General features: G+C 43.9%; 2 protein-coding genes across 5 annotated transcripts in view; both read left to right on the top strand.

Annotated features, from left to right (window-relative positions):
* The window catches only part of RNGTT (RNA guanylyltransferase and 5'-phosphatase), a 601,184-nt gene that overhangs the window by 382,533 nt on the left and 191,828 nt on the right, over positions 1-26,823 (top strand). The window contains exon 13 of one of the 4 annotated variants that reach the window (XM_073589591.1): positions 25,651-26,790. The exons of the other annotated variants lie outside the window; for them this stretch is intronic. Coding sequence (XP_073445692.1) covers positions 25,651-25,974 — 324 coding nt within the window. The 3' untranslated portion in view covers positions 25,975-26,790. Of the gene's footprint in view, positions 1-25,650; positions 26,791-26,823 lie in introns of those variants that run through there. 4 annotated transcript variants of the gene reach the window in all.
* On the top strand, positions 6,280-9,033 carry LOC141100870 (uncharacterized). The gene is made up of 2 exons (XM_073589587.1): positions 6,280-8,478; positions 8,573-9,033. Exons 1-2 carry the CDS (start codon positions 8,235-8,237, stop codon positions 9,031-9,033), a joined length of 705 nt encoding a protein of 234 aa, XP_073445688.1. The 5' UTR covers positions 6,280-8,234.

Raw genomic sequence — 26,823 nt, forward strand, 5'->3', positions numbered from 1 at the left:
TTATATGAATTCTCCAATAAGCCTGGTAAGGCTTTAGCACGATTCCTGCACCCACGTATTCCTGTTACTTACATCCCTACCATAAAATCTAAAACTGGTAAACTATTACATCATCCAGAAGAAATCACGGCTTCTTTCAAAGAATATTACGATTCCTTATACAATCTTAGGGGGCCAATAGCTGATATGTCCCCGACTAACTTCCAGGCCAGGGTGGACGACTATGTTAACAACACCCCACTCCCTCCTCTTCCAGTGGCAGATACAGCAGCCATGGAGGAACCATTCACAGATCATGAGATCTCAGATACTATTCAATCTATGGCTAATGGTAGGAGCCCCGGACCCGACGGGTTCCCAGCTTCCTTTTATAAATTATTTACACCTAATATAGTACCCATTATAACTAAACTATTCAATTCTATCTCAGAGACCTGTCCTTTTTCCAGACAAACCTTGGTCGCCACAATTACGGTGATACCTAAACCTGGTAAGGACCATTCGATGTGTTCAAATTATCGTCCCATCTCACTTATTAATGCGGATGTGAAGGTCTTTGCTAAGGCGTTGGCTAACAGGTTGAGCCCTCTACTTCCGGGATCCATCCATGGTGATCAGGCCGGATTCGTGCAGAAACGAGAGGCCAAAGACAACACGGTTAAAACACTACTGCTCGCATCTTATGTACGCAGACACAAGATTCTAACTTGCCTTTTATCTATTGACGCCGAGAAGGCTTTTGATCGCCTTGGGTGGACCTTTTTACGTTCTTCATTGACGCAACTGGGACTGGGGTCCACAATGCTGGGGAGAATATTCGCCTTGTACCAAAACCCCACGGCCCGTATTAGAGTCAACGGTACTCTTTCATCTTGCTTGAACATATCTAATGGTACCAGACAGGGGTGTCCATTGTCCCCTCTGCTTTATATAATTGCCATGGAGCACCTGGCAGTTGCACTGCGGAGCGCTCCTGATATTAAGGGCATACAGATTGGCCACGATAATTTTAAACTATCAATATACGCAGATGATTTATTAATATACGTGACAAACCCCTCAATTGCGTTCCCAGTGCTCATGCGAGAGTTCCTAAAATTTGGGGAGGTATCTAACTTTAAAGTTAATTATTCCAAAACAGAAGTTTTGAACATAACTCTCCCCGAGGAAGAGGCCCATAGACTCCAATCTTCCTTCCCTTTTAGGTGGGAGGACAGGGCACTTAAATACCTGGGAGTTATGATTCCTAAAAACTCCAATGATCTACTCAATCTTAATTATATCCCACTCCTCCATACAACCCTAGCTGACTTGAAGAAATACAATAGATCCCAACTTTCCTGGTTTGGCCGTATTAATGCAGTCAAAATGGACATTCTTCCCCGTTTTCTTTATCTTTTCCAGACAGTCCCTATTTTTGTTCCTGATCATTTTTTTAACCGTCTCCAATCAGCAATTAACAGTTTTGTTTGGGGCGCAAGAAAACCAAGACTTGGGTTCTCCACTCTGATTAGACCTAAGTCGAGGGGTGGCATGGGTCTTCCTAATTTTAAAACATATTACCGGTCTGCTCTTCTTTCCAGACTGGTGGACTGGAGATATGGTGACCTGTATAAACAATGGGTGATCATTGAAAAGCTGATGTCCCCACATTCACTGTATTGGCTCCCTTGGACCTATGATCCTCGGAACTACACAGTTTCTGAACTCCCACTGCTCACACAAGTGGTAATAAATTTCTGGTACAAATATAGCACCAAAATGAAAATCATTAACAGACCAAGTAGATTAGGCCCCCTCTTTAATAACATAGACTTCCCTCCTGCCACGACACGGACTTCATTTCTTTGTTGGGACTCTGACGACCGGCTTAGTATAGGCCAGGCTGCAGACAAGATTGCAGGATTCCCTGCGGTGGGGGATATGAGGACGGCCTGCCCGGGGAGATTGATACCCTGGCTTGAATTTATTCAGCTCAAGAGCTGTTTTTCAAAGATAGCTCTTGGTCTGCCGACACCATTTGAGACCCTTATGCAGCTAACGGAGGGCCCTGCTCATGTGATCTCACTCCTCTATGGCCTGATCTCTGATTTGGAATCTACAGACACGCCCCGCTTCATCACTGCATGGGAGAAAGATCTGCGGATTAACTTTTCCGATGCGGATCGCCATAAAATCTTCACCCTGACTCATAAGTTGTCTATCACTTGTGAGCCACAGGAGAAGAACTACAAAATCTTGACTAGATGGTATAGATGCCCTGACTTGCTGCACAAGATTTATCCGGGGGTCCCTGATTTATACTGGAGATGCGGAGAGGACGGGGGTTCCATGCTACATATCTGGTGGTCCTGTCGTCTGCTGAAGCCATTTTGGTCGGCGATCTTCCAGATTTTCTATATCATCTCTGGAATCAGATATGAACCATCTCCTCAGATTGCTCTCCTTTCTCTGATCCCTGGCCCATTAAAAACAATTAAAAGGGGCCTCTGGAGATTTTGCTTAATAGCAGCAAGAATGATCATACCCAAACATTGGAGATCCGTGAGGGTCCCTTCTGTGATGGAATGGGTGGTGGAGATGGATAGATTGGAGCGTATGGAATCACTGATGTCCCAAGATAGGGGCTCCACATCTAGACAGGGACACACTTGGTTTCCTTGGCATTCATTCAAAGAGAGTCCGGAATTTGCCAACTGGATACATAATTAGCTCCCGAGTAATTTAGATGATTTGAGTTAAATAAGTTAAATTATTTTTTTTTTTTACTGAGGGCTATAATCCCCCCCCTTCTTCCTTCCCTTACCCTATATCCCCATACCTATTTTATTTTTTTTTCCTTACTCTTACTACTATGTCTTCTCCCTCATGTCTTTTCCTTCTTTTCTCTACTTTCATACTTAAATAATGCTTAACTACCCAGATAATGGTAGCATATGGTCTATTGTATTGTACCCTTTCTTTGTTATAAAAACTTTAATAAATATTTTCTGAAAAAAAAAAAAAGCTCCTAAAGTTCATCCCCCCCACTATCCATTAATTTACCTTTTGTGTCCAATTCTGGCGGCCTTTCCTTCTGTGTGATTCTTCTTTCCCTCCCCTCTCCTATAATATCCAATTTGGAATTGGTTTATACTAGTGGTGATAATTTGAACATGACTGCTATATTGATATAATTGTGTAAACAAGTTTTTTCTGTTATAAGATTTTTTTTTTAATATAAAATTTATTGTTAAAAAATGATTGTATTGAATCTGAGGTACCTGTCCAGATAAAGATGTCATTTATATAGCGATAATAATTAGTGGCATACTGTAAAAAGAGGCCATTGGTATAGATGTAATCAATCTAAAATAGATTCATGAATGCGTTAGCATAGGCCAGAGCTACATTTCAGCCCATCGCGGTCCCACGTGTTTGAACATAATAGGTATCTTCATAAAGAAAAAAGTTTTCATAGAGGACTAGCTTCAGATGATCCAGGCATAGGTGAACAGAGTTAGATGACATGTTAGAACTTTCCAAGAGGAATCTAGTGGCCAAAATACCTTTTTCATGCGCTATAGAGGTATATAGGCTGTTTACATCTAGTGTCACAAGTAGGCTATGGGTGGGTACGATTTGGAGTTCTTTAATTTCCAAAAAAAGTCCTGTGTCGAGTAAAAAAATCTTGTTTTTTTTGATCAGAAGCGTTAGAGAATAGGTGAGAGAATAGAATCTGTGGAGGCCACAATGGGCCTACTCAGTGGATTATTAAGACATTTATGAATCTTTGGTAGGATAGAAGACAGGTGTGATAGGGTGAGGGCTCTGAAGGAAGGTAGCTATTTTTTTTTTTATCAATGGTATGATTAACAAGGTATAGTCTGATAAGATCCTGAATCCTTTTGCTGATCATAGAGGTGGGGTCCCTAGGGATTATTTTGTAAGTGTCAGAATCCAATAAATGTCTGTTAATTTCATTGCAGTATTGGGTGCGATCTATAACTACAGTAGCGCCCCCTTTATCTGCTGGTTTTGCTATAATCTTATTTTTCAACCTGACTGAAGCAAGGGCCCCTTTTTTTCTTCCAGAGGAAGATTTGCATGTGTAAGAAAGAAACCCAATCGTTGATGTGAATGTGATTTAACTTCACGATCAACCAAGGAAATATAAGTATCAGCAGCATGATAAGTGTGAGGAGGAGAAAAGGTACTAGGATTACGAAGACCAAGAGATAGGATAGAAAGCTCTGGAACAGTATCAACCCCCATGGGGTCTCCACAGTTCACCGGGGTCTCAGTTGACATACCAAAATGAGTTTTAAGTCTGACAGTTTGATAAAACCGTTGTAAATCTTTCTCCAACTGGAAAGCGTCCCAGTTTGGGGTTGGTCACAAGGACAGTCCTTTCTGCAGTACCGCAAGTTCCGCAGGGGAGAGGAAATGGCTAGAAATATTGATCACCAGGTTCGGCTGCTTACCTGGGAGCGTGTAGTCTTTTTTTTTTCTGCGTCATCTTCTGTTTGGTCTGTGTTCTGATGTCCTCCCCTGCGGCCTTTGGGTAAAAAACGTGGTCTGTTTGAGCCCACTGAAGAGACGCTGCCAGAACTGAATGAGCCAAATCCTCGTTGGTTTGTTCGTCGTTGCCAAGGTCCAGAGCCGGTGGAGTCGCTCCCTATTGTTGGAATAATCCTCGTTATCACGCTGAAACTTGATTCTTTTGCATTCCTGAAGGAATTTTTGATGTTCCGCAATAATCTTATCTGTCTTGTTCTTGAGGGTAGTCCATTCAGTGGATGAAAGAGTAGTGGTTAGTTGGGTTTCAATAGCCTGAATGTTTCTCTTGATGTCCGTTATCTCTTTCTGAAGATATTCCACAGTAAGAACAATAATGTCTAGTGAACATTTGTTCAAATTTTTTTTATATTTTTCGAAAAATTCTTGGTTATCTGAGAATAAGGTAGGGCATAAATTACTCCTCAGATCCCTTGGGATTTTATTTTGCTGATGATATTCGGCCAATGTGGTACAGTGGAGGTCATAAGCGACCAATTGACGTGTGGCCTTTTCGTAATCTCTGGTCCTTAAGTCCAATACAGGTGTCTTGAGGAACTCTGTAGAACTAGTGTCTGTCATAGGCAAATGTATTGCTTGACATTTGGGAGACTGGTGCAAACACCAAGAAAATGATCAATAAATAGAATAAATTGGTGTGCACTCAGTCTATAAGAGCGAGGTGCTGGTGTCGTGGACTGTAAAGAGTCCCTAGCACACGCTAATTGTTTTCTATGCAAAAACACAGGTAGATTTCCTTTCACTAAGCATGTGACTTATGGTAATTGCTTGCACCATAAATTTTTAGGGGCTTCATCACAAAAGGCGTGAATACATATGCACATTCCAATTTTAGTTATTTTTTTCCCATAAATTTAATTTATGCCTATATTTTTTTTTACACAAATTTGATTACAAAAATATTTAAACATCGGGTGTAATGTAACAAAATAGGTAAAAAGCTAAGGGGATGAATACTTTTGAAAGCCACTGTATATGGTGTGTGTATAAATACATATAGATAATACATATACAGTTCTCAGCATAAATGAGTACAACCCCTTTGAAAAGTATGTTTTTATCAATTTCCAAAATGTTGTCAAAACAGTTTCAAAGAACGATTGTTTATTAACTTCACTTTCATGTTATAAGTTAATGTAACAACTGCTTTTAGAGCCTGATTGTTGGATGGAGAATAATGCTCAACATGTCTCCTCAGAATTCCCCTTAGGTGTTCGGTTGGGTTCTGATCAGGAATCATTCTTGGCCTCTGAATTACTTTCACCCTGTTTTCTTTAGAAATGTTTCTACACTCAAATATTCGTTATAGGAACGTAGCCTCGTGGAAAGGAACTTCTTTTTTTTTTTTTACTAAAAATTGTCCAAGAGGAGTGTTGTTGGCTTCAATGGTAATTGTGTTCAGTTAAGTTTTCATGATCATTTTTTTTTTTCTTAAAACTAATGAGTTATATAAGAGAAACATGATTTTTTTTGATGTGTAGAGGTTTACAGTTCAGACTCTGAAATGTTGCCACAGTTATGGAGCAAAACTGTAAGAGTATACCAAAAAATGTAACTTGCGTTGAGATATAAAATACTTTAGTGAGGTGTAGAATCTGATAATATCTTCCTGTTTGTGCCATGATCAACCACCACAGACAGATGCATATAGAAGTAAGTCCACATGTTTTATTCAGCTGTGTTTAATATCCTTGGATATCTGCCTTCCACAGAAGTATTTTTTTTTTTTTTTTCTTTTCCAGTAAATAATTTTATTAAGTTTAAGGCAAAGTGAACAAAGTATCGCTCATATCACATATAAAATGTAAATGTACATCGGTTAAAGTTAATTCAAACATGTGGATCAGGCAAATAGCACTGTGTGCCACACTATTGACCTTATGTGCTATTTATATTGTGTTGTTTTCAAATGGTGATTTACAGTCCTTGTGCAAACATTTGCATTTTTATAATATAAACTCGACTGAGCATATTATTATTGAAACATTCCAGTAAACAGGTTATATTGTTTGATTCATCTCTATTAATAACTATTTGAAGAGTTCGACGTTGCCCAGGCATAGTAACTAACTGTGGTTAGTAATAACAAATTATATTTTACTCTTCGCCACGACAGCACCCACTGGAGGTATCGGATCCGCCCATTTGGAACAGGAAACCATACAGGAAAGATAAAAGGGGCGGTCCGCCTTTCCTCCTCAGTTTTGGTTTCCTGTTCCAAATGGAGCAGGATCCTGCAGGATCTTACCTGGGCCATGCATCCGCTTGTGCGGTCTCCTCGGGAACGGCAGGGGCTGCGGTCCGGAAGCAGCGTCGGGGGAGATTCCGTTTGACGGCTCCCCCCTCGTCTGGTGGCATAACGGTGATGACCGGGTCCGGGGAGGGCCGCCCGGTCTTACCAGGGAGCGGGCCGGTCTGGCATCCGGAGGCAGAACCCCCCCCCCCCCACCGGTGGGGATACAGCGTGGGAGGTGAAGCCATGAGCGCGCGAACCGCGCGTGTGAGTAGCGGTGGCGCAGGAGCCGGCCGGCGCCCGACGCTCCTATACCCCGGAAGTAATGGTTGAACTTCCGGGGTAGGATGGCGATGACGCGGCGCATGCGCCCTGACACAGGGCGACTTCCGGGGGCACAACAGGAGTGAAGATAAAACAGCGCTGCAGCGCTGCAACGATGGAACCATGTCGTCCCCCACGGAGTCGCAGGCCCCAGCAGGGGATTCAGCTGGGGGCAATTCCACCAGGGACCGCAGCGCCAGGACAGAGACTGCCCGCAGGAGCGAGGCAGCAGAAACCAGATCCAGACCGTCTCAGCCATCCGACCCGGTATTAAGCTTCACTGGGTGAGTGTGCAAAGTATATACTCTACCTATTAAGCTAACCTCCTCCTCCCCCCCCTCTCTTTACCTTTGACCTCCCACTTCAGTCAAAGAAAAAAGAAAAAACTAAACATAAAGAATGCGCATTATGTTCAGAGCCTCTCCCTGACTCCTACCCCAAAAAACTCTGCAAACAATGCATGAAAGAGACCAGGCAGGGGTCGATGATATCTTCTAAAGATATCCGAGCCATAATTAGGGAGGAGATACAAGCCATCAACCGCGCCAGCACTCCCTCAGAGTCCAGTCATAAGAAACAGGTCGTTGTTAGTTCAGAGTCAGAGGAAGAACAGGAGTTAAATTCAGGCTCCGCATTCACGTCCTCATCGTCATCCTCGGAGATGGAAGGACGCGCATGTTTTCCACTGGACAGCGTAGATAACCTAGTAAAAGCGGTTAGAAATACTATGGGGTGTGAAGAGGAAAGGGGAGCCCAAACCGCGCAGGACATTATGTTTGCGGGATTGGCAGAAAAAAAGAGGAGATAATTTCCGGTGATACCGGCAATTAAGGACCTCATCAAAAGAGAGTGGGAAAAACACGACCAGAGGGGTTTTCTCCCATCAGCCTCAAAACTGAAGTATCCGTTCACTGATGAAGACCTATTGAAATGGACTAAAATACCAAAGGTGGATGCCGTCATAGCCTCCACTTCCAAACAGACCTCGATCCAGGTCGAGGACGCAGGATTGTTAGCAGACCCATTAGACCGAAAGGCAGAATCTTCGCTCAAAAGGTCCTGGGAGTCCACCACCGGGGTATTCAAACCCGCAATAGCCAGCACATGTACTGCTAGATCAATGCTGGTATGGCTAGATCAATTAGATCAGCAGATCGAGCAAAGAGTGTCAAGGGAGAAACTGCGTGCAGCCATCCCGTTGATAAGAGGTGCAGCTGCCTTTATGGCAGATGCTTCAGCGGACACCCTAAGACTGGCAGCGAGGTCGGCAGCCCTGGTGAATAACGCCAGATGCGCGCTGTGGATAAAAAGCTGGAAAGGGGACGCACAATCAAAATCCAAAATTAGTGCAACCCCATGCGAGGGTGAGTTCCTCTTCGGGAAAGCCTTAGACGAAATTCTCGCCAAGGCAAAAGAGAGGAAAAAGGCCTTCAGTGATTCTCCCATTCCATTTTATAGGAAAACCTTTAAGAGACGGCCATTCGGGAGAAGAAGACAGTCGGACAGAACGAATAGATGGGCCACGAAAGACGAAAAGCAGAAGGGTACCATCTTCAGAGGGCCAACATATAGGAGAGATAAAAATTAAGAGTTTAGACCCACCAGTTGGGGGTAGATTAAAATTTTTTGTTACCAAATGGGAACAAATTACGTTAAGCCCATGGATTTTGAACATAATCAAGGAAGGAATAAAGATTGAATTCCTTCAGATCCCTTATGAGTTCTTTGTTATAACTCGCCTTAATTCCTCAGTTCCGCAAAAGGCTCTCGAAGACGAGATTCGAGTCCTACTAGCTAAAAAAGTTTTAGTTGACATCCCTGAGGAACAAGAGGGTAGAGGCTTTTACTCTCCCCTGTGTTTGGTTTCTAAACCAGACGGTACGTTTAGAACCATTATTAATTTAAAGAAGCTTAATTAATTTATAAAAAATTATAACTTCAAAATGGAATCAATTAGATCCACTATAAAGCTTCTTTTCCCAAATTGCGTAATGGCAGGGATTGATTTAAAAGATGCTTATTATCATCTCCCTATTCACAATAGATTCCAGAAATACCTAAGAGTCGCAGTGGAAGTCGAAGGCAGGATTCGTCATTTCCAATACGCGGCCATGCCCTTCGGGCTTTCCACGGCACCAAGAATATTTACCAAGGTGATGGCAGAAGTGATGGCCTACCTTCGCCAAAAGGACACACTGATCGTGCCGTATTTAGACGACTTCCTAATAATTGGGAATTCAGTCAAACAATGTACCGAACGCGTGACTGACGCAATCTCCTCTTTTCAGAGCCTTGGCTGGATCATCAATATCCAAAAGTCCAGACTCGATCCACAATCTCTCCAGACATTTCTAGGATTTCAACTAGATTCCTTGACCCAGAGATGTCTACTACCTCAGGTAAAAATCATCCTCACAAAACAAAAAATACGAGCAGCTATAGATAGACCACGTGTGTCCTTGAGAGGAGCAATGTCACTATTAGGATCACTAAATTCTTGCACCCCGGCAGTCCGGTGGGCCCAGTACCATGTCCGTACACTACAACACCAGATCCTCCAAGAGGATAAGCGACATAGTGGTCATTTACAGAGCAAAATAACCCTGTCACAAGAAGTCTTGACTTCTCTAGAGTGGTGGTTAGATGATGACCATTTATGTTCAGGAGTTCCATGGGTTATAGTTCCATCCTGTATCGTAACCACCGATGCCAGTCCCCAGGGCTGGGGAGCCCACATGGAGAATGGGTTTCATCAGGGAAGGTGGAATAGAGAGGAATGCGAGTACTCATCCAATTTAAAAGAACTGACTGCAGTGTTCTATGCTCTATACAACTTCCTTCCGCAGCTCCAACAGAAGCATGTCAGGATCCTATCGGACAACACCACCACAGTGGCCTATATAAACAGACAAGGAGGGACTCGATCAGAGACTCTGATGTCTTCAGCGGCAAGAATTTTAAACTTAGCAGAAAACTATTTTTTGTCCCTCTCGGCCCTTCATATCAGAGGCGAGAGCAATCAAAAGGCAGACTTCCTAAGCCGACACACTCTACGGCAAGGAGAGTGGTGCCTCAATCAGAAGGTCTTCAGGGACATAGTAGCCCTATGGGGACAACCCGAGGTGGACCTTTTCGCCACAAAGGAGAACAGGCAGATAAAAACATTTGCCTCCCTATCTCCATCAGATCACCCAGACATACTAGACGCCCTTCTAGCTCCATGGAAGTTCAACCTGGCGTATGCGTTCCCTCCATTGATCCTCCTACCTCAAGTAATTCGGAAGATCAGAGACGACAAAGCAAGGATAATCTTAATAGCACCGTTCTGGCCAAAAAGACCGTGGTTTTCGTGGCTGCAAATTATGTCAATAACAGATCCTTGGGTCCTTCCTTCGACTCCCAACCTACTCTCCCAAGGCCCCTTTTTCCACCCTCAAGTGCTCAGCTTGCACTTGACGGCGTGGAATTTGAGAGGCAGTTATTGAGGACAAGAGGATTCTCTGAGTCTTTAATTACTACACTACTACAAAGTAGAAAACAGTCCACAACCCAAATTTACACTAGAATATGGAAAAAATTTCTTCAATTCCATACAGTACCTCATACAGCAGAAGTTCCGATAATCCCAATCTTGGAATTTCTGCAGAAAGGGAAAGACTTAGGCTTAGCAGTAAATACGCTAAGAGTACAAATATCGGCATTAGGAGCACTATATGGCCATAATATAGCAGGCATCAAGTGGATAACTCGATTCATTACAGCATGTGAACGAATAGCTCCAATCCACATACCCTCCGTCCCTACATGGGATCTAAATCTGGTCTTAGACGCCCTAACGGTAGACCCCTTTGAGCCGATCGACACAATACCCTTCAAATACTTAGCACTTAAAATGGCCCTCTTGGTAGCACTGACCTCAGCTAGAAGAGTGGGTGATATCCAGGCCTTGTCAATAGATCCACCTTTTTTTCAAGAATACCAAGACAGATTGGTATTAAAACCAGACCCTGCCTACCTGCCAAAAGTGGCAACAAAATACCATAGATCTCAGGAGATACTCCTCCCAACCTTCTATAAAAATCCCTCTACTCCGGAAGAGCAGAAGTTCCATACTCTGGACGTCAAAAGAACTGTCCTAAAATATATTGAGAGGTCCAACAGTTGGAGGCAGAGTAGGGCCCTATTTGTTTCATTTCAGGGCTGTAAGAAGGGGTATGGAGTCACGAAGAGCACCATTTCCCGGTGGATCAGAGAGGCCATTCGTTTAGCCTACTCCGCAAAAAACGAAGATCCTCCAGGGAACATCAGGGCGCATTCCACCAGGGCAATGGCAACTTCTTGGGCGGAAAAGGGAGATGTTCCGATTGAAACTATATGTAAGGCGGCAGTTTGGTCATCCCCTTCTACCTTCTATAACCACTATAGACTTGATCTTTCATCAACCTCTGACTTAAGCTTTGGCAGGACTGTCCTTGGCACGGTGGTCCCACCCAGGTGATGGTCTCTGGAATCTCTCCAGTGGGTGCTGTCGTGGCGAAGAGTAAAAAGCCGGATTACTTACCGGTAATGCTCTTTTAATGAGTCCACGACAGCACCCGCTCACTTCCCTCCCTAAAGATATCAATAGTTAAAGTATATCAACCAAATAATGGATAAGAAAGATATTAAAATAAGAGAACATTGCCTAATCCTTGGCAGTCCTTCTGGTACTCTGAAACGTAAAACTGAGGAGGAAAGGCGGACCGCCCCTTTTATCTTTCCTGTAGGGTTTCCTGTTCCAAATGGGCGGATCCGATACCTCCAGTGGGTGCTGTCGTGGACTCATTAAAAGAGCATTACCGGTAAGTAATCCGGCTTTTCCCCCTCACTCATCTCATTTTCCCCCTCACACCTCTCATTTTCCGATCACTCCAATATTTTCCCCTCACTCCTCTCCTTTTCCACTCAACTCTTCATTTTCACCTCACACCTCTCATTTTCCCCTTACTCCATTATTTTCCCCTCACTCTTCTCATTTTCCCCTCACTCTTCTCATTTTCCTCTCACTCCTCTCATTTTCCCTTCAGTCCTCTCATTTTCCCCTCCCTCTCATTTTCACTTCACATGTGCACAGCAACTTCTCCTGTTATGAGCACATCGATGTTAACCATGAGGTTCCTCCCTTTCCCTTGACGTCATGCCTCACAGGAGCAGCTCCATTCTAGACACGACGGAGCTAAATGTGGCCTGTGCCTGCCACGCAATGATACTCTGAAGGCGGCGGCCCCGATTGTAGCTCGCAACGGCTGGGACTTCGCAGCCGGTGAGTTTTGCAGGGTGGCTTTTGAGGTGAATGTATCTCCGCCTGTGTGCGTTAAGAACTTGGGCCGTGTGGATGGGGCTTTGCGTGTGGAGCGAATGTGGTTATGTGGAGTGGGTGTGGCTTGATATATACACACACACACACAGCTTTATATATATATAGATAGGGGTTTAGAGGACAATTATACAAATATTTATAATGAATTGTGGGGTGGGGAGGATGCTGTATAGACTCTTAAAATTAATTGAGGTTTGAGGATGCAAAGTCTCTAATAGCATCCTCCCTCATTCTCCAATTTATTATACAGTTAAAGGGAATCTGTCACCCTTTTTTTCGGCTTGCGGCTGCCGGCATAGACATCGGGGGCTTATCTACAGCAGTCTGTAATGCTGTAGATAAGCCTCCGATGTAACCTGAAAGAGAAGAAAAACACGTTATATTATACTCACCGGGGTGGGCGGTCCGGTGAGCGTTGCGGTCCGGTCCGATGCCCCCTTTCTTCATGCGATGACGTCCTCTTCTCCCATCCTGTATTGGCTGCGGCGCAAGCACACTGCTCTGCCCTGTTGAGGGCAGAGCAGAGTCCTGCAGTGCGCAGGTGTCAGGAGAGGTCCGGCGCCTGCGCACTGCAGACTTCTACTCTGCCCTCAACAGAATGCTGTAGATAAGCCCCCGATGTCTATGCCGGCAGCTGCAAGCCGAAAAAAAGGTGACAGATTCCCTTTAAAACCAGAAGTTTATATACACTATAGAAAAATGCACATCTACATGTTTTTCTCAATATCTGACTTGAAATCAGAATAAACCTTTTCCGTTTTAGGTCAGTTAGGATTTCCATAATTATTAATATTTGCCAAATGCGAAAATGATGAAAGAGAGAGAATGTTTTAAGGCATTTTTTATTACTGCAAAGTCAAAAGTTTACATAGACTAAGATTACTATGCCTTTAAACAATTCTGGACTGCCAATATGATTTCATGAGTTAAAAAGCTTCTGATTTTCTGGGTTTTTTTGGCAACATCTGAGTTAGAGACACACCTGTTGATGTATTTTAATGCACACCTGAAGCTCACTGCTTCTTTGTGTAGCATTATGGGAAGTCACATGGCCATACTGACCAAAAAATAAAAGTTATGGCTCTGGGAAGAAGAGGAGCAAAAAAAGCTTAATGCAAAAACTGATGAAATACCCCTGGTCATTAAGTGGCTAATGGGTGCAGAAAATCTGCAACATCAAAAACTCACCAAAAGCTCATTGTGGGAACTTAGCCTTATTAGAGAACATTCTGATAATTTTGTAAGGTTATATTCCCACTATGAGCTCTTGATGTGGCAGATTTTCTGAACTATTAACCGATCAAGCAAAATAGGTCACTTGCATTTTTTTAAAAATGCGCAGTGTAAAAAACTCACCAAACGCACATCGTAGAAAAATAACTTTACATTTTGTATTGCTATCTAACTTTAAGGTTTTGTTCCCACAATGAGTTTTTGATGTTGCAGATTTTCTGTGCCATTTCTGCACCTATTAGGTAAAATAGGTTACTTGCATTTTTTTGGATATATGCAGCATAAAACATCTCAACAAAAACTAATTGTGGGAACATAGTCTTACCTTTTGTATTGATGTCTAATTTTAAGGCCTCTTTCACACATCAGGTTTTCGCCGTCAGGCGCGATCCGGCGCTTTTGACAGAAACCGGATCAGGCGAAATGCAATGCCGGATCCGGTTTCCCCCCCATTGACTTGCATTTGCGCCGTATCGCGCCGGATGGCCATGCGTTTCATCCGGTTTTCGCCGGATCCGGCAATGTGTCGCAATGTGTCGCGATCCGGCGTCTGGAAAAAACGTCTACTGTAACGTTTTTTGTCTCCGGCGAAAAAGCCGTACCCGCCGGATCCGGCGCGTCCGGCTTTTTCACACAATGAAAGCCTATGAGCGCCGGATCCGGCGAAAGCCGGATCCGGCGGCCGGATCCGGTTTTTTGGTCTGAGCATGCTCAGTAGCTCTGCCCACAAGACATATATAAAAGCAAGACAGTGGGACCCACAGCCACACCCAACATGCCACCCAAGAAAGCAACCAAGCGAAGCAGGAGAAGGCAGGAGACCACTGCAGCACCATCAGCACCACCACCACCCCAAATGGAGCAGCAAATAGAACATGCTGAGGAGGGGAGGCCAGCAGCAGATGAGAGACGGTAATTATCAAATCCCCCATTCCTCCAAACTAGGGCCATGGAATATCAAGATATTCATTGGCCCTTTGTTTCTCTTTATTCAACAGCCGCCAAAGAGATGCAGCAGCAGCAGCAGCAGCAGAAATGGCATCACTGGCAGCAGCAATACCCACAGCCATGGAGTCTGGCCATCAACAGGACAGCACATCTTCTTCTGGGAGCCCTCCCTCGCATCGTCAGCGTTTGACGGTAAGTTTTTATTTCCAAAATCCATCATCTCTGTAATATATGTCTATTCATTGCCTTTTATTTCAAAACAGGAATCACAAGATGAAGAGGAGCTCCCAGAAGAAGAAGGAAGGGGTGGACAGACACCTGGAGTGGGCTCACAATTGGTAAGTTTTTTGCATCAAACGCAGAAACACAACATCACACTACACACAACACATAGAAAACAATGTTCTGCAGACCACACACAGCAAACAAATGCCTACATCCAAAGACATAACATTTTTTGTTTTCTTCTCTAGTCTTCCCAATCTGGTGCTCGGCCAAGAGGTCCTCGCAGTGCCTCCCAGGGTCGTCGGCGACAGCAACGCGGCGGTCACCAGCGTGTAAGTATAAATATTTTTGCTTTTTTTTTGCACTTTTTATTTCATTTCTTTTGTGGAGGCTAATTATGTTATTTTTGTCTTTTTCTTTAACAGCCTTCACAGCGTGCTCCCGACTCTGACGGTGAGGATGGAGGACTCGATGTGGACCACCTCATCGATCTCGTCAGAGAAAGGGAGCCGCTCTGGAATATGGCTGACCGCCGCCACGCTGACCTTATCGTTACCCGACGACTCTGGGAGGAAATCTGTTCTCTCCTTGTGGGCCGCTGGGAGGACCTCGAAGCTCGGGCCCAGATTAAAGAGCGTAAGTATATACAGTACCGGTTGCTTGATGTAAACCAGTGTTTCCCGAACTCCAGTCCTCGTGGTCCCCACGGATCATGTGTTCAGGATTTCTATTTACTATGGAAATCCTGAAAACATGACCCCTGGGGACCATGAGGACTGGAGTTTGTGAAACACTGATGTTGTATACTAACCACTCCTTTCTCGTTTCAGGGAACAGAATTGTGAATCGGTGGCGGTCTGTGAGGGATCGTTTCAAGAAGGAGTTCAATAAAGAGATGCGGGCCCCGAGTGGATCTGGAGGACGCAGGAGCAAGTACAAGTACGCAGAAGCCCTGTCGTTCCTCCGGGAAACAATGCTCACCAGAAGGTAAATATTACACACCACATGTGAAAAAAATGTTAGATGTAACTTTTTTTTTCAGCCAGGGCCATACCATGTCAGTATTTTAATAGTTTTTTTTTCTCTTTATTCCACAGCACGGTGAGCAGCACTCGGGAGCCTGCACGATCGGACCCTTCTGAGGCGATCCCTGAGGAGACCGGCACCGAGGGACACTTCGACCGCCCCGGTACATCTGCACCTTCCCAGCCTTCCCACACATTCGACCCATCTGTCCCATCCACCAGCACAGGAGCATCGTGGCCGCCTACATTACATGAAGCTGCTGGTGAGGAGATCGATTTCCCTTTACCCCACCCTTCTGCCCCTGCCACCTCTAGTACACCTGCGGGTACTGGGCGGCAGCGGCAGAGGGGTCAGGAAAAGAGTTATGCGCAAGAGTTCTTGTATCTGAATGCATCTTTCCAGAACTGTCTCAAAGTCTTGTCAGAGCAAATCTCCGCAGGCTTTCAGCAGATCAACTCCAGCATTCTGGAGGTGAAGACACTTCTGCAAACCATGCATTCAGAAGCAAGATCTTCGCCAAACCACACCTTTTTCAGGTCTGTTGTGGAGCGCATGGCAACACTATCTCCTACCCAGCAGATGCATGTAATGCATTCGTGCCACGGTGCTCTACAGCAGGTTACTTCCCAACCTCCACCTCCCACCACTGTAGTTCCTCCACCTGCACCCCCTCCAGCCACTTTCCATCCTCCCCCTCCTATTACATCTGCACCCCCTCCAGCCACTTTCCATCCTCCCCCTCCTATTACATCTGCACCCCCTCCAGCCACTTTCCATCCTCCCCCTCCTATTACATACCAGCAACCTCACCAGTACCAGACATCTCCCCACTTCCAGCAACCTGCCCCGTACCAAACTCCTTCCCCGTACCAAACTCCTTCCCCGTACCAAACTCCTTCCCCGTACCAAACTCCTTCCCCGTACCAAACTCCTTCCCCGTACCAAACTCCTTCCCCGTACCAAACTCCTTCCCCATACAACTTTCCATCAACATCATCTGCTCCTACAGTCCCTGCCCAACCCTCCACTCCACCACCCACCACCTCTTCTGCCTCCCACATGTCCACCCATTCTGTAGCTTTTTCCACACCTTCACCTCTAACTGTTCCTTCCCCACCACGATCCCAGTCCTCTCTCCACACACCCAGTGTCGAAGTGTCCCGCAGCCCCTCCAGCAGTATTTCCACCCCACAGTACACAGAGTTGTAATGTTTTTTTTTTTTGTAATAAAAATGCCCATTGGGTTTAAAACCTTTATTAAAAAAGTTTTTTGCACTTTAAAAACATTAAAAAAAAAAATATTTAAATAAAAGTTAAATTATCGTTTCACAATGGTTGTCTGTCATTTCTTTCTGCGGCGAACTATGTTTTAAAAAAAGGTTAAATACAGGGTATTTCAAAGGTAAAAAGGTATTCAAAACCAGGTATATAACTGTGGGTAAATTTTAGCTTTTTGCCACAGTTGTGTTCCTGGTTGTGTTTGAAGCAAAGTATTTCACCTAAAAAGTTGTGTTTATTGTTGGTGATTTCCTACCAATGTACACAACTTTTGTTAAAAGGTGAAATACTTTGCATAAAACACAACCAGGTACACACCTGTGGCCTAAAGGTAAAAATAGTAAGACCATGACAAGATAGCCAACTTTGGTTGGCAAAGGTATATACTGTTGGTCCAGAAGGTACACAAGTTTAGGGCACAAATCTTTCACACTCTGTCATCCCAGTGTACTCTGCCTTGAGGTGACATAAAGTATAGTGGAAAATTGTCCCTGAAACCGTCACAGAACTTCTAGTGGTAATATTTCCAATGACAACATCCATCTTCGCCAGTAACTTGCTCTTCTCTCCAACCTGCACTTTCTTCTCTACAACCTGTCAAAGAAGGGCTGTAGGAACATGCTATATCTAGTTTTCCAGTAGCCAATCCCGTTCGGAAGGCCACAAGGGTCAATTTTAAAAACCGGATCCGGCGTAATCCGTCGAAAAACGGATAGAAAAACGGATGAACCGGATGAGACGGATCCGGTTTTGTCTGTCAAGAACAAGACGGATCCGGCAGAAAACCGGATCCGGCACTTCAGGTTTTACAAAACATTTGCCGGATCCGGCATTCCGGCACGACGCCGGATCGCGCCTGACGCCGAAAACCTGATGTGTGAAAGTAGCCTAAGGCCACGTGCACACGTTCACTATTTGGTCAGTATTTGACATCAGCTGAAACCAGGAGTGGAATAATCAGAGGAAAGTATAATAGAAACACATCACCTCTTCTGTATTATTCACAAACTCCTGGTTTTGGCTTACAAATACTGAGGTAAAATACTGACCAAATACTGAGGTAAATACTCAAACACTGAGGTAAAATACTTGACCAAACACCATGGTAAAATACTGACCAAGTACTGAAGTAAAATACTAACCAAACACTGAGGTAAAATACTGACCAAACACTGAGGTAAAATACTGACCAAACACTGAGGTAAAATACTGACCAAACACTGAGGTAAAATAGTGACCAAACACTGAGGTAAAATACTGACCAAATACTGAGGTAAAATACCGACCAAATGCTGAGGTAAAATACCGACGAAATGCTGAGGTAAAATACTAACCAAATACTGAGCTAAAATACCGACCAAATACTGAGGTAAAATACCAACCAAACACTGAGGTAAAACTCTAAACTAAAACACTGAGATAAAATACTGACCAAATACTGAGGTGAAATACTAAAACACGGAGGTAAAATGCCGACCAAATACTGAGGTAAAATAATGACCAAATATTGAGGTAAAGTACTGACCAAATACTGAGGTAAACCACTGACCAAATACTGAAGTAAACCACTGATCAAATACTGAGGTAAACCACTGACCAAACACTGAGGTAAACCGCTGACCAAATACTGAGGTAAAATGCTGACCAAATACTGAAGTAAAATGCTGATCAAACACTGGGGTAAAATGCTAAAACACTGAGATAAAATACTGACCAAATACTGAGGTAAAATACTGAAATTACTGGGGCGTGGCCTATGCCTTGTACCATGAGGACATAGGAACCGGGTGCTCCAGTGAAACCCGCAAAATCCGACTTAATCTGCGGCGGTTTTGAACCATCCAAGCTCAGATTCCTCTTTATTAGCTTCCCAAAAAGCTACAGGATCTTTCAAGATCATTTTGGACTAATTTTGGCCCTTATTGAAGATGTTGCGGCCTATACCTCATTGCAGACCTGAAGCCAGGGATTAAATTTTCTACATGAGGCCTGGCTCCTCCTCCCCTCTCTCTTAGGAGATCTACAACCATTGGAGACGCCGCAGACCAGGAGAGGAAGACCGGGAGGAGCAGGTGCCACTGCCGAATTCTCGTCACCGGGACACTGCCACGCCGGCCACGCCAGCAGCTAAAGAGGTGGGTCATCTGCAGTGGCACAGAATCCCCCTAGAGCTGACGAGCACAGCAGGCTCTGAAAAAGCTCTGAAAGATCAGCTAGCCAGCGCTGATATAGAGACAAGGATCACCGCTCACTAAGAGCCAGGGAGCAATGCTGTGGTTCTAATTGTGCCAACATCAGGGAAAGGTCTTTCCTTAATAGACGGCTGGGAGCTTAAGAAGCGGACTAGTAATAATACTTACCACAAACTTTATTAGCAGGGAGCCGCTGTGGTTGTATATACTGAGGATAACAGACCCTCACATCCCTCTTGCCCCAAGAAATACTAAAATCTGAGGAGGGGTTAATCACACTGCCTGAGTGGGAAGCCCTGTTGTGTTGCTATAAAAGCAAGGGTTAATCTCACTCCCTTAAATGGTCAGAGAGCTAAGTTGTGATAACAACAAGCTCAAAGCACACAATTCCTATTAGAGAGACTGGTCTGGGGAACACTCAGCACAATAGCACCACCTGGTGGCTTATATCTTAAAAGGTGAAGCTCTTTTTCCCATACTCTTTGTGAACCTATATCTTCTAAATCAGCCACCACTACTCAAGTAAAAAGGGGGAAACATAAAAACAAACAAGGGGGGTGAGTCGGACAACGCTTTACACATCCATAAAATCTCTCCTTATCTCCAGAATGAGCGCCACTAGAAACAAAGGTTCCTCTCCTGCCTCAAAAATCCCTAACCTACCAAGAGGCAACAAAGCTCTCCCACAACGCCAAGTTAACAGCGATAGAGCTACTACTACTAATAGAAGCAGATCCCGCTCACCACGCAGGCTTAACTCTCCCACAAAGCAAACCTACTACCCCCAACACATACCCCTAAATACTGGTAAAAATAACCAGTTCCTCGTGGAGATGGACACTTCTCAGAGACTTAAAAGAAGCGCTCCAGGAGTGTGGGGAAATGTTCATAGCTCTTCACACGAACAATCTGGCTCGGACGAAGAGTCAGATGTTATCTCTCCGAATTCCTCCCCCGCGAAATCCAAGGCCAAGAAAAATCTCCCAAGTTACAATTATGAAGAAGATTTTCCATCTTTAAAGGGTTCCAAAGCAAGTCTCGAATCGCTACAGGGAGACGTACTTTCATACTTGGTTAATCTATCTGAAAAAATGGAAAAAATGGGAAGGGATATGGACAAAAACTTCAAAGACCACAGTAAACAGCTTGACCTCAAATTAAATTCAATCTTCGAAAAGTTCTCTGAAAAAATTATCAATCATGAAGAGAGACTACAAAAACTCGAACGCAAATCAACTGATTCGTCCTTTGACTTAAAGGAACTTTCTGCTGAGGTCTACAAACTCAAACTCTCAGACGTGGAGGATAGAAGCCGCCGCAACAATCTAAAGATACGTGGCATCCCGGAAAGCATTCCTCCAGAACATCTCTCTGACCATATTAAAGATATCTTCAAAACAGCTATCCCAAACCTCTCTTCTTCCGATCTCGAGATAGACAGGGCTCATAGACTTCCACGGCCATCAAAACTAGCAGCTGATATCCCCAGGGATACAATCCTGAGGGTACACTTCTTCCAAACGAAGGAAAAAATTCTAAAGTACCTAAAGGACCAAAAAACATTCCCGGACCCGTACAGTGATCTGAAGGTCTTTCCTGACCTGTCAAAATTCACATTGGACGCTAAACGCTCCTTTTCCAGCGTCACCTCTGCCCTCAGAGATAAAGGAATCCCGTACAATTGGGGGTTCCCCCTCAAGCTCCTAATCCGCCACCAGGGCAAAGTTATCCCTGTCTTCACCCCAGAGGAAGGCGCCAATTTTCTAAAATCCATCTCCAGACCAAGACAAAATACTGGAAAATGATAAATAACTTTAATGTCTACTAGGTTCTTTTCACGTTTACATTGGGTTTCACTATTACCCGTCCATGTGTAATACCCCGAGTGCTTAGTAGCAGTTCATTATTTAGTGTTCTGCTTATGTTTACTGTTTATTGTTCACAATCTACTTTTCTCTTTACAGGTTGTTTCTTTTGCCGATACATACCGAATGTATTCGAGTATTGGTTTATTCTCTATCATTGTATTCATTTGCTCCAGGTTCCAAGCTACATAGCTCCTTACTGATCATCCCCATACCTAATCCAAATTAGATCTATCATGAGTTTTAAACTCACCTCCTACAATATGAAAGGCCTAAATAGCCCATGGAAGAGTTTCTCCCTCTGGAGGGAACTAGAAAGATCACACATTGACATTGCATGTATTCAGGAGTCTAAGTTCATGATTAACAACCATCCACACCTCCACCACAAAAAGTTCCCCCACATTTTTACATCTTGTGGCCCTCAGAAAAAAGCAGGTGTAATCACTATGATAAGTTCTTCAACTCCCTTTGAAATCATAGATGAACATAAAGATACTAACGGTAGATACCTCATATTGATCTGCAAAATTAATGAACAAATCTGTACCCTAGTTAACCTATACGCCCCCAACCGGCACCAGCTTCGCTTTCTAAACAAGCTCCTGAAAATCATTTCCAACGTTAGAAAAGGTGAACTAATTCTTGCTGGAGATTTCAACATTACACTGGATAGCACTGTTGACTCTTCCTCACACACCCGTAGTCCCTCAAATAACCTAAATCAGTGGATCTTTAAAAACGAACTTTTCGACGTCTTCAGGTGTCTAAACACGTCGTCAAGAGAGTACACTTTCTTTTCAGACGTACATCAGTCCGCATCCCGGATTGATCTAATCTCCCCAGACTCCAGGAGGTTTCTATAGGCAAAAAGTCCTTCTCTGATCATTCACCAGTACACAGTCTTATTCAATTAGGTCCCCCTCTTAAGAAAGCTAATATGTGGAGATGTAACTCCAACATCCTTCACGACACCTTTCACAAGCAAAAAATAGAAAAGGCCATTTCCCAATTCTTCCTAGATAACAAATCCTCCTCAACCAACCCTTTCAATAATTGGTGCACCCACAAGGCTGTACTCAGAGGTACTTTCATTGATATTTCATCAAAAATTAAAAAAGAGAATAGAGGGAATATCTTGGAAGTCCAAACCAAAATCCACAATAAAGAATCCGAATTATTAGCCCATCATTCCCAATCTTCCTCTCTCCAACTTGAACTCTTGACTCTGAGACAAAAGCTCAAATCACTTATCAGCACTCCTTATGATGCTGTAGTAAAATCCTCAAAATTTAAATATTATTCTGCACTAAATAAACCAACTTCTTTCATGTCAAATAGGGTAAAGAATAAAAGAGTTCACAATAGAATCAACAGAATAGTAGCCACCTCCAAAAACGGCATTCTATCCCACCCCCAAGACATAGTTAACGAATTTGCCCAATTTTACCAAAAATTATATAACCTCAAACCAACTTCTTCCTCTTCCCAACCTAACTCGCAAGATATCAATGACTACCTCAACTCAATCAATCTTCCCTCTTTATCAACCGACGACCTGGCCTTTATGTCTGCCCCTTTCTCCCCTATTGAAATAGAAGATACTATTAACAAATTCCCCCTCCACAAATCCCCAGGCCCCGACGGTTTCAACAATTCATACTACAAAACCTTCAGTAAACTCTTATCTCCTCACCTTGCAGAAGTATTCAACTTTGCCGCAGTCCGGGGGCTATTTCCAAAGGAAATGCTTGAGGCCTCGATTGTCCTGATTCCAAAACTTAAAGGTAACCCTGAACTAATGACCAATTATCGCCCCATTTCCCTCATCAACACAGACATAAAACTGTTCTCCAAAATAATAGCCAATAGGTTGAGTAACTTTCTCCCGTATCTTCTGGCCAATGACCAAATGGGATTCACCCATGGGAGACAACCCGCAGACGCCACAAGGAGATTAATAAACGTTATTAGGTACGCCAACTCTACTAAAACTCCAACAACTTTAATATCACTAGATGCCGAGAAGGCCTTTGACCGCATAAATTGGGACTTCCTTAGACACACTCTTTTCAAATTTGGATTCAATCAAAAATTAGTGACCACTATTATGGCACTATACTCAAACCCAAGCGCGAAAATAACCTCCAACAATCATATCTCAAACCCCTTTGCTATCTTGAACGGCACCAGACAGGGGTGCCCTCTATCACCCCTACTTTTCAACTTGGCCCTCGAACCCTTAGCCGAACACATTTGTAACAATGCCAAAATTAAAGGTATCCATACCCAACACAAGGAACACAAAATCAGCCTATTCGCAGATGACATCATTTTGACTTTAACTGACCCCCAAAACTCTTCATCTGAGGTTTTCAATGAACTAGACAAATTCTCGGACCTATCTAACTACAAAATCAACCAGTCAAAATTGAACATCCTTCCCCTTAATCTTGACACTAAACAAACAGATGCAATAAAGGAAAAAACATCCCTTAACTGGTGCAACAGAGAGATTCCTTACCTAGGTATTTCCCTCTGTAATAATCTCCACCTTATGGGGAAGATAAATCTGAGAAATTTGACAGATTCAATAAGCAAAGATTGCTTAATCTTTAAAGAGAAAAATACTGAAATTACTGAGGTAAAATTCAGACCAAACACTGAGGTAAATTACTGACCAAATACTGAAGTAAAATACCGATCAAACACAGGTAAAATACTGACCAAATACTCTAACTCTTCTGCCAGTTTTAGTCAGGGGGACATGCCCAGCCTGCTGCCCAGGTAGGGAGGACATTAGTGCTGGGCTGTCTGCACCTACACACAGACTACATCTGCCTGCTACAATCCCCTTTTGCAGTGAGGAATCCAGGCCATTTTTACCTTGTGCTCTGGGTGACTTAATGCTACAGCACTATTTCCCAGGAAGGCTTGTGTAATGCTAGCAATAGGGTAGACTATCGGGCATGCGCAGTGCCGTTCTTCTTGTACATAGGGAGGCTGGAGTGGGCAGAAGCTGGAGTGGGCAGAGCTGGCACCACAGTCGGTGGACAGCTCCACTCTGCAGCACCACCCAGGTAAATAGCGCCCTGCTCGTGCCATAGCACCCCTCTAGGCATCATCCTCCTCTCAACCAAGGTTATCTGATGCTTGATTGCAGATCACAGGCTGCAGGGATCCATCCACACACAGCAGCAATCCCAAAAATACTGCACGCAGCATTCTGTGTGTGGAGTGAGTGTGGCTATGTGGAGTGGGTGTGGCTCGATACACCCACCCACACACACACTCATACACACACACGTGTAAATTGTTTACTAAATTAAAAGTAACAGCAAAGGACAGCAGCCCTAAAACTGTCCTTGTTGCCCATAGTAGCCAATTAGAACTTTCATTTGTACAACTGCTTTAAATATTGAAAGCTAAACTCTAAGCGAAATATAAAAGTAGCAATTTCTTGCAATTTTTTGAGCATAGGTTTTAGGATGTATGCACTGGAAAAGATCTGTGTTAAACAATCTCCTGTTTGTCCATCCTTATAATAGCTTACTTCCTTTTTAAGAGCGTTTCTGTGGTTTTATTGATTTGTTCTAGACTTAAATGGATAAAATGCATCATCTTTCATGTTCATCAATTTGTTACTTCCCTTTTGCCTTATGGAATTGATTCCAGTATGCTAGCGTCATCTTTGAAATACTGTCCATAAGGTTTTATGTGTTGCTTGATTTAGTAGGTTTAGTTATTGGAAAGTTTGTATGACGACTTACCGGTCTGTTGTCCCAGCACGAGTCACGGTTTCATGCCCTTTCAAAAACAGATGCAGCTACACAGAGTCTCTGTATACAAGGTACCAGTTGTTTAAAAGGATCCCTTAATTAGATTCATGCTGCCCATACCACAGGCAGCATGAATCTGAGCTTTGGTGTGCAACTGCAGTCAGGATTAGTTTTCCTCTAAAAAGCTGAGGCTTTTCAGAGAAAACAGACGTTGAAAAGCTGGTAAGGAACTATAATCGTAGACCTGACTAGTCTGACGTGGTCCCTGGCTGGCTGCTTGCTTGCCAACTCCAGTTGATTGGCAGGTCTCTGTGTTTTCTGAAAAGCCACATCATTTTATAGTAAAACATTACTTGCTGCAATCATGCAGCCAGATTTTGATTCATGTTGCCAGTGGTTGGGATAGCATGAATCTGATGGGTTCCATTGAAAGGGAAGCAATCTTTAGGAAGTGACCGTTCTTTAAATCAGGCTTTTTGTTACATGTACAGTATTTATAAAAAAAAAGTTGTGTTTTTTTTTTTTGTCATATCTTTGATTTTTTTTTTTGAAAAGCCAAATTACTAATTTTGCACTTTCCACATTGGCCACTGGGGCTTTTTTTTCAGACTTATATTTTCTGTTCTTTCAGGAAGAGATTTCAGCAAGACTCCTTATCAGCATAGGCAGGATTATAATGACCGATAACGCCTCTGTAAGCATCCTGGCTTGGCGAGGCAAGCTTCCAGGAGTGGAACCAGGTGAAGCCGACCTCTATACAGGGATCGTTGGGAGCAGGCCCAGAGGTTCGCGTACCACGATAGCCGGTACCAAGAGAGGCGGCTCAGAAAGGACTGGAGTAGGACTGTGTGCGAGGACCACGGAACAGCGGGACGGTGCTGAACACGGGAGGCAGGACTGGAGTAGGACTGCAGGAGTGGACCACGACACAACACAAAAAGCAGGACCAGAGTAGGACGGCAGGAGTGGACCACGGGACAATAGGAGCCAGGACCGGAGTAGGATGGCAGGAATGGACCATGGGACAACAGGAAGCAGGACCGAAGTAGGACAGCAGGATGGAGGCACAGACAGCAGGACGGAGCAGGGAGACAGGACCGGAGCAGGGACTGCAGGGACAAGCAAGGGAGAGAGGTCACAGAGACTAGCAAGGGTAGCGGGCCTAATGTGTTATAGTGACATGAAGATCAGGCGCCTCCATTACGGGAGGGCGGCCTGAAATACTCAGGTAAAGCCTCCCATTGGTCCGGTGGTGCTTCCTGGTCAGGGCACCGCCGGAGCACAAGGAGGAGGAGGGATGACGCGGCCTACGGCGCATGCACATAGCGTGCAGTGACGCCGTCTGCCGTGGACCTGTCAGAGGAGGACGCCGCGGCTGTCGGGTGGTGAGAGGCTGCGGCGCAGGAGCGGGGAGGTGAGTATGTAGTGGTGCGACGGGGGCCGTGACAGCCTCTACACACTGCTGACAACAAAGGATCCACCATTCACAATAGGCGATGTCACAGCTGACCCTACTCCTGCTCCCTACACAATGACTTCTTCACTCAATGCTCATTATAAAGTTCAATATAAAAGATGATATAAAAACATGCCCACGACCCTATGTACATGTGTTGTTTCCTGAAACAACAGATTGATAGTAAAAAACAAAGTTAGTAAAAAAATTGACTAATGTGAAAAATGCAAGATTTTTAGTTTTACTTTTAATACTCATTGTGATATGTAAAATAAAATTGCCAAAAATGTTTTTAAAAAATACAGTTACCACACAAATTGTTTCAACAATAGGCCATTTTTGATGATA

Source organism: Dendrobates tinctorius, unplaced genomic scaffold, assembly GCF_039654945.1.
Source record: "Dendrobates tinctorius isolate UK_male_01 unplaced genomic scaffold, ASM3965494v1 ptg000111l, whole genome shotgun sequence".
In the NCBI taxonomy this organism is placed as follows: domain Eukaryota; kingdom Metazoa; phylum Chordata; class Amphibia; order Anura; family Dendrobatidae; genus Dendrobates; species Dendrobates tinctorius.

Coding starts and splice junctions, on each gene's coding strand:
- LOC141100870 (XM_073589587.1), top strand. CDS start 8,235: ATGCTGGTATGGCTAGATCAATTAGATCAGCAGATCGAGCAAAGAGTG. Junction 8,479..8,572: donor TAGTGCAACCCCATGCGAGG/GTGAGTTCCTCT, acceptor TCCATTTTATAG/GAAAACCTTTAAGAGACGGC.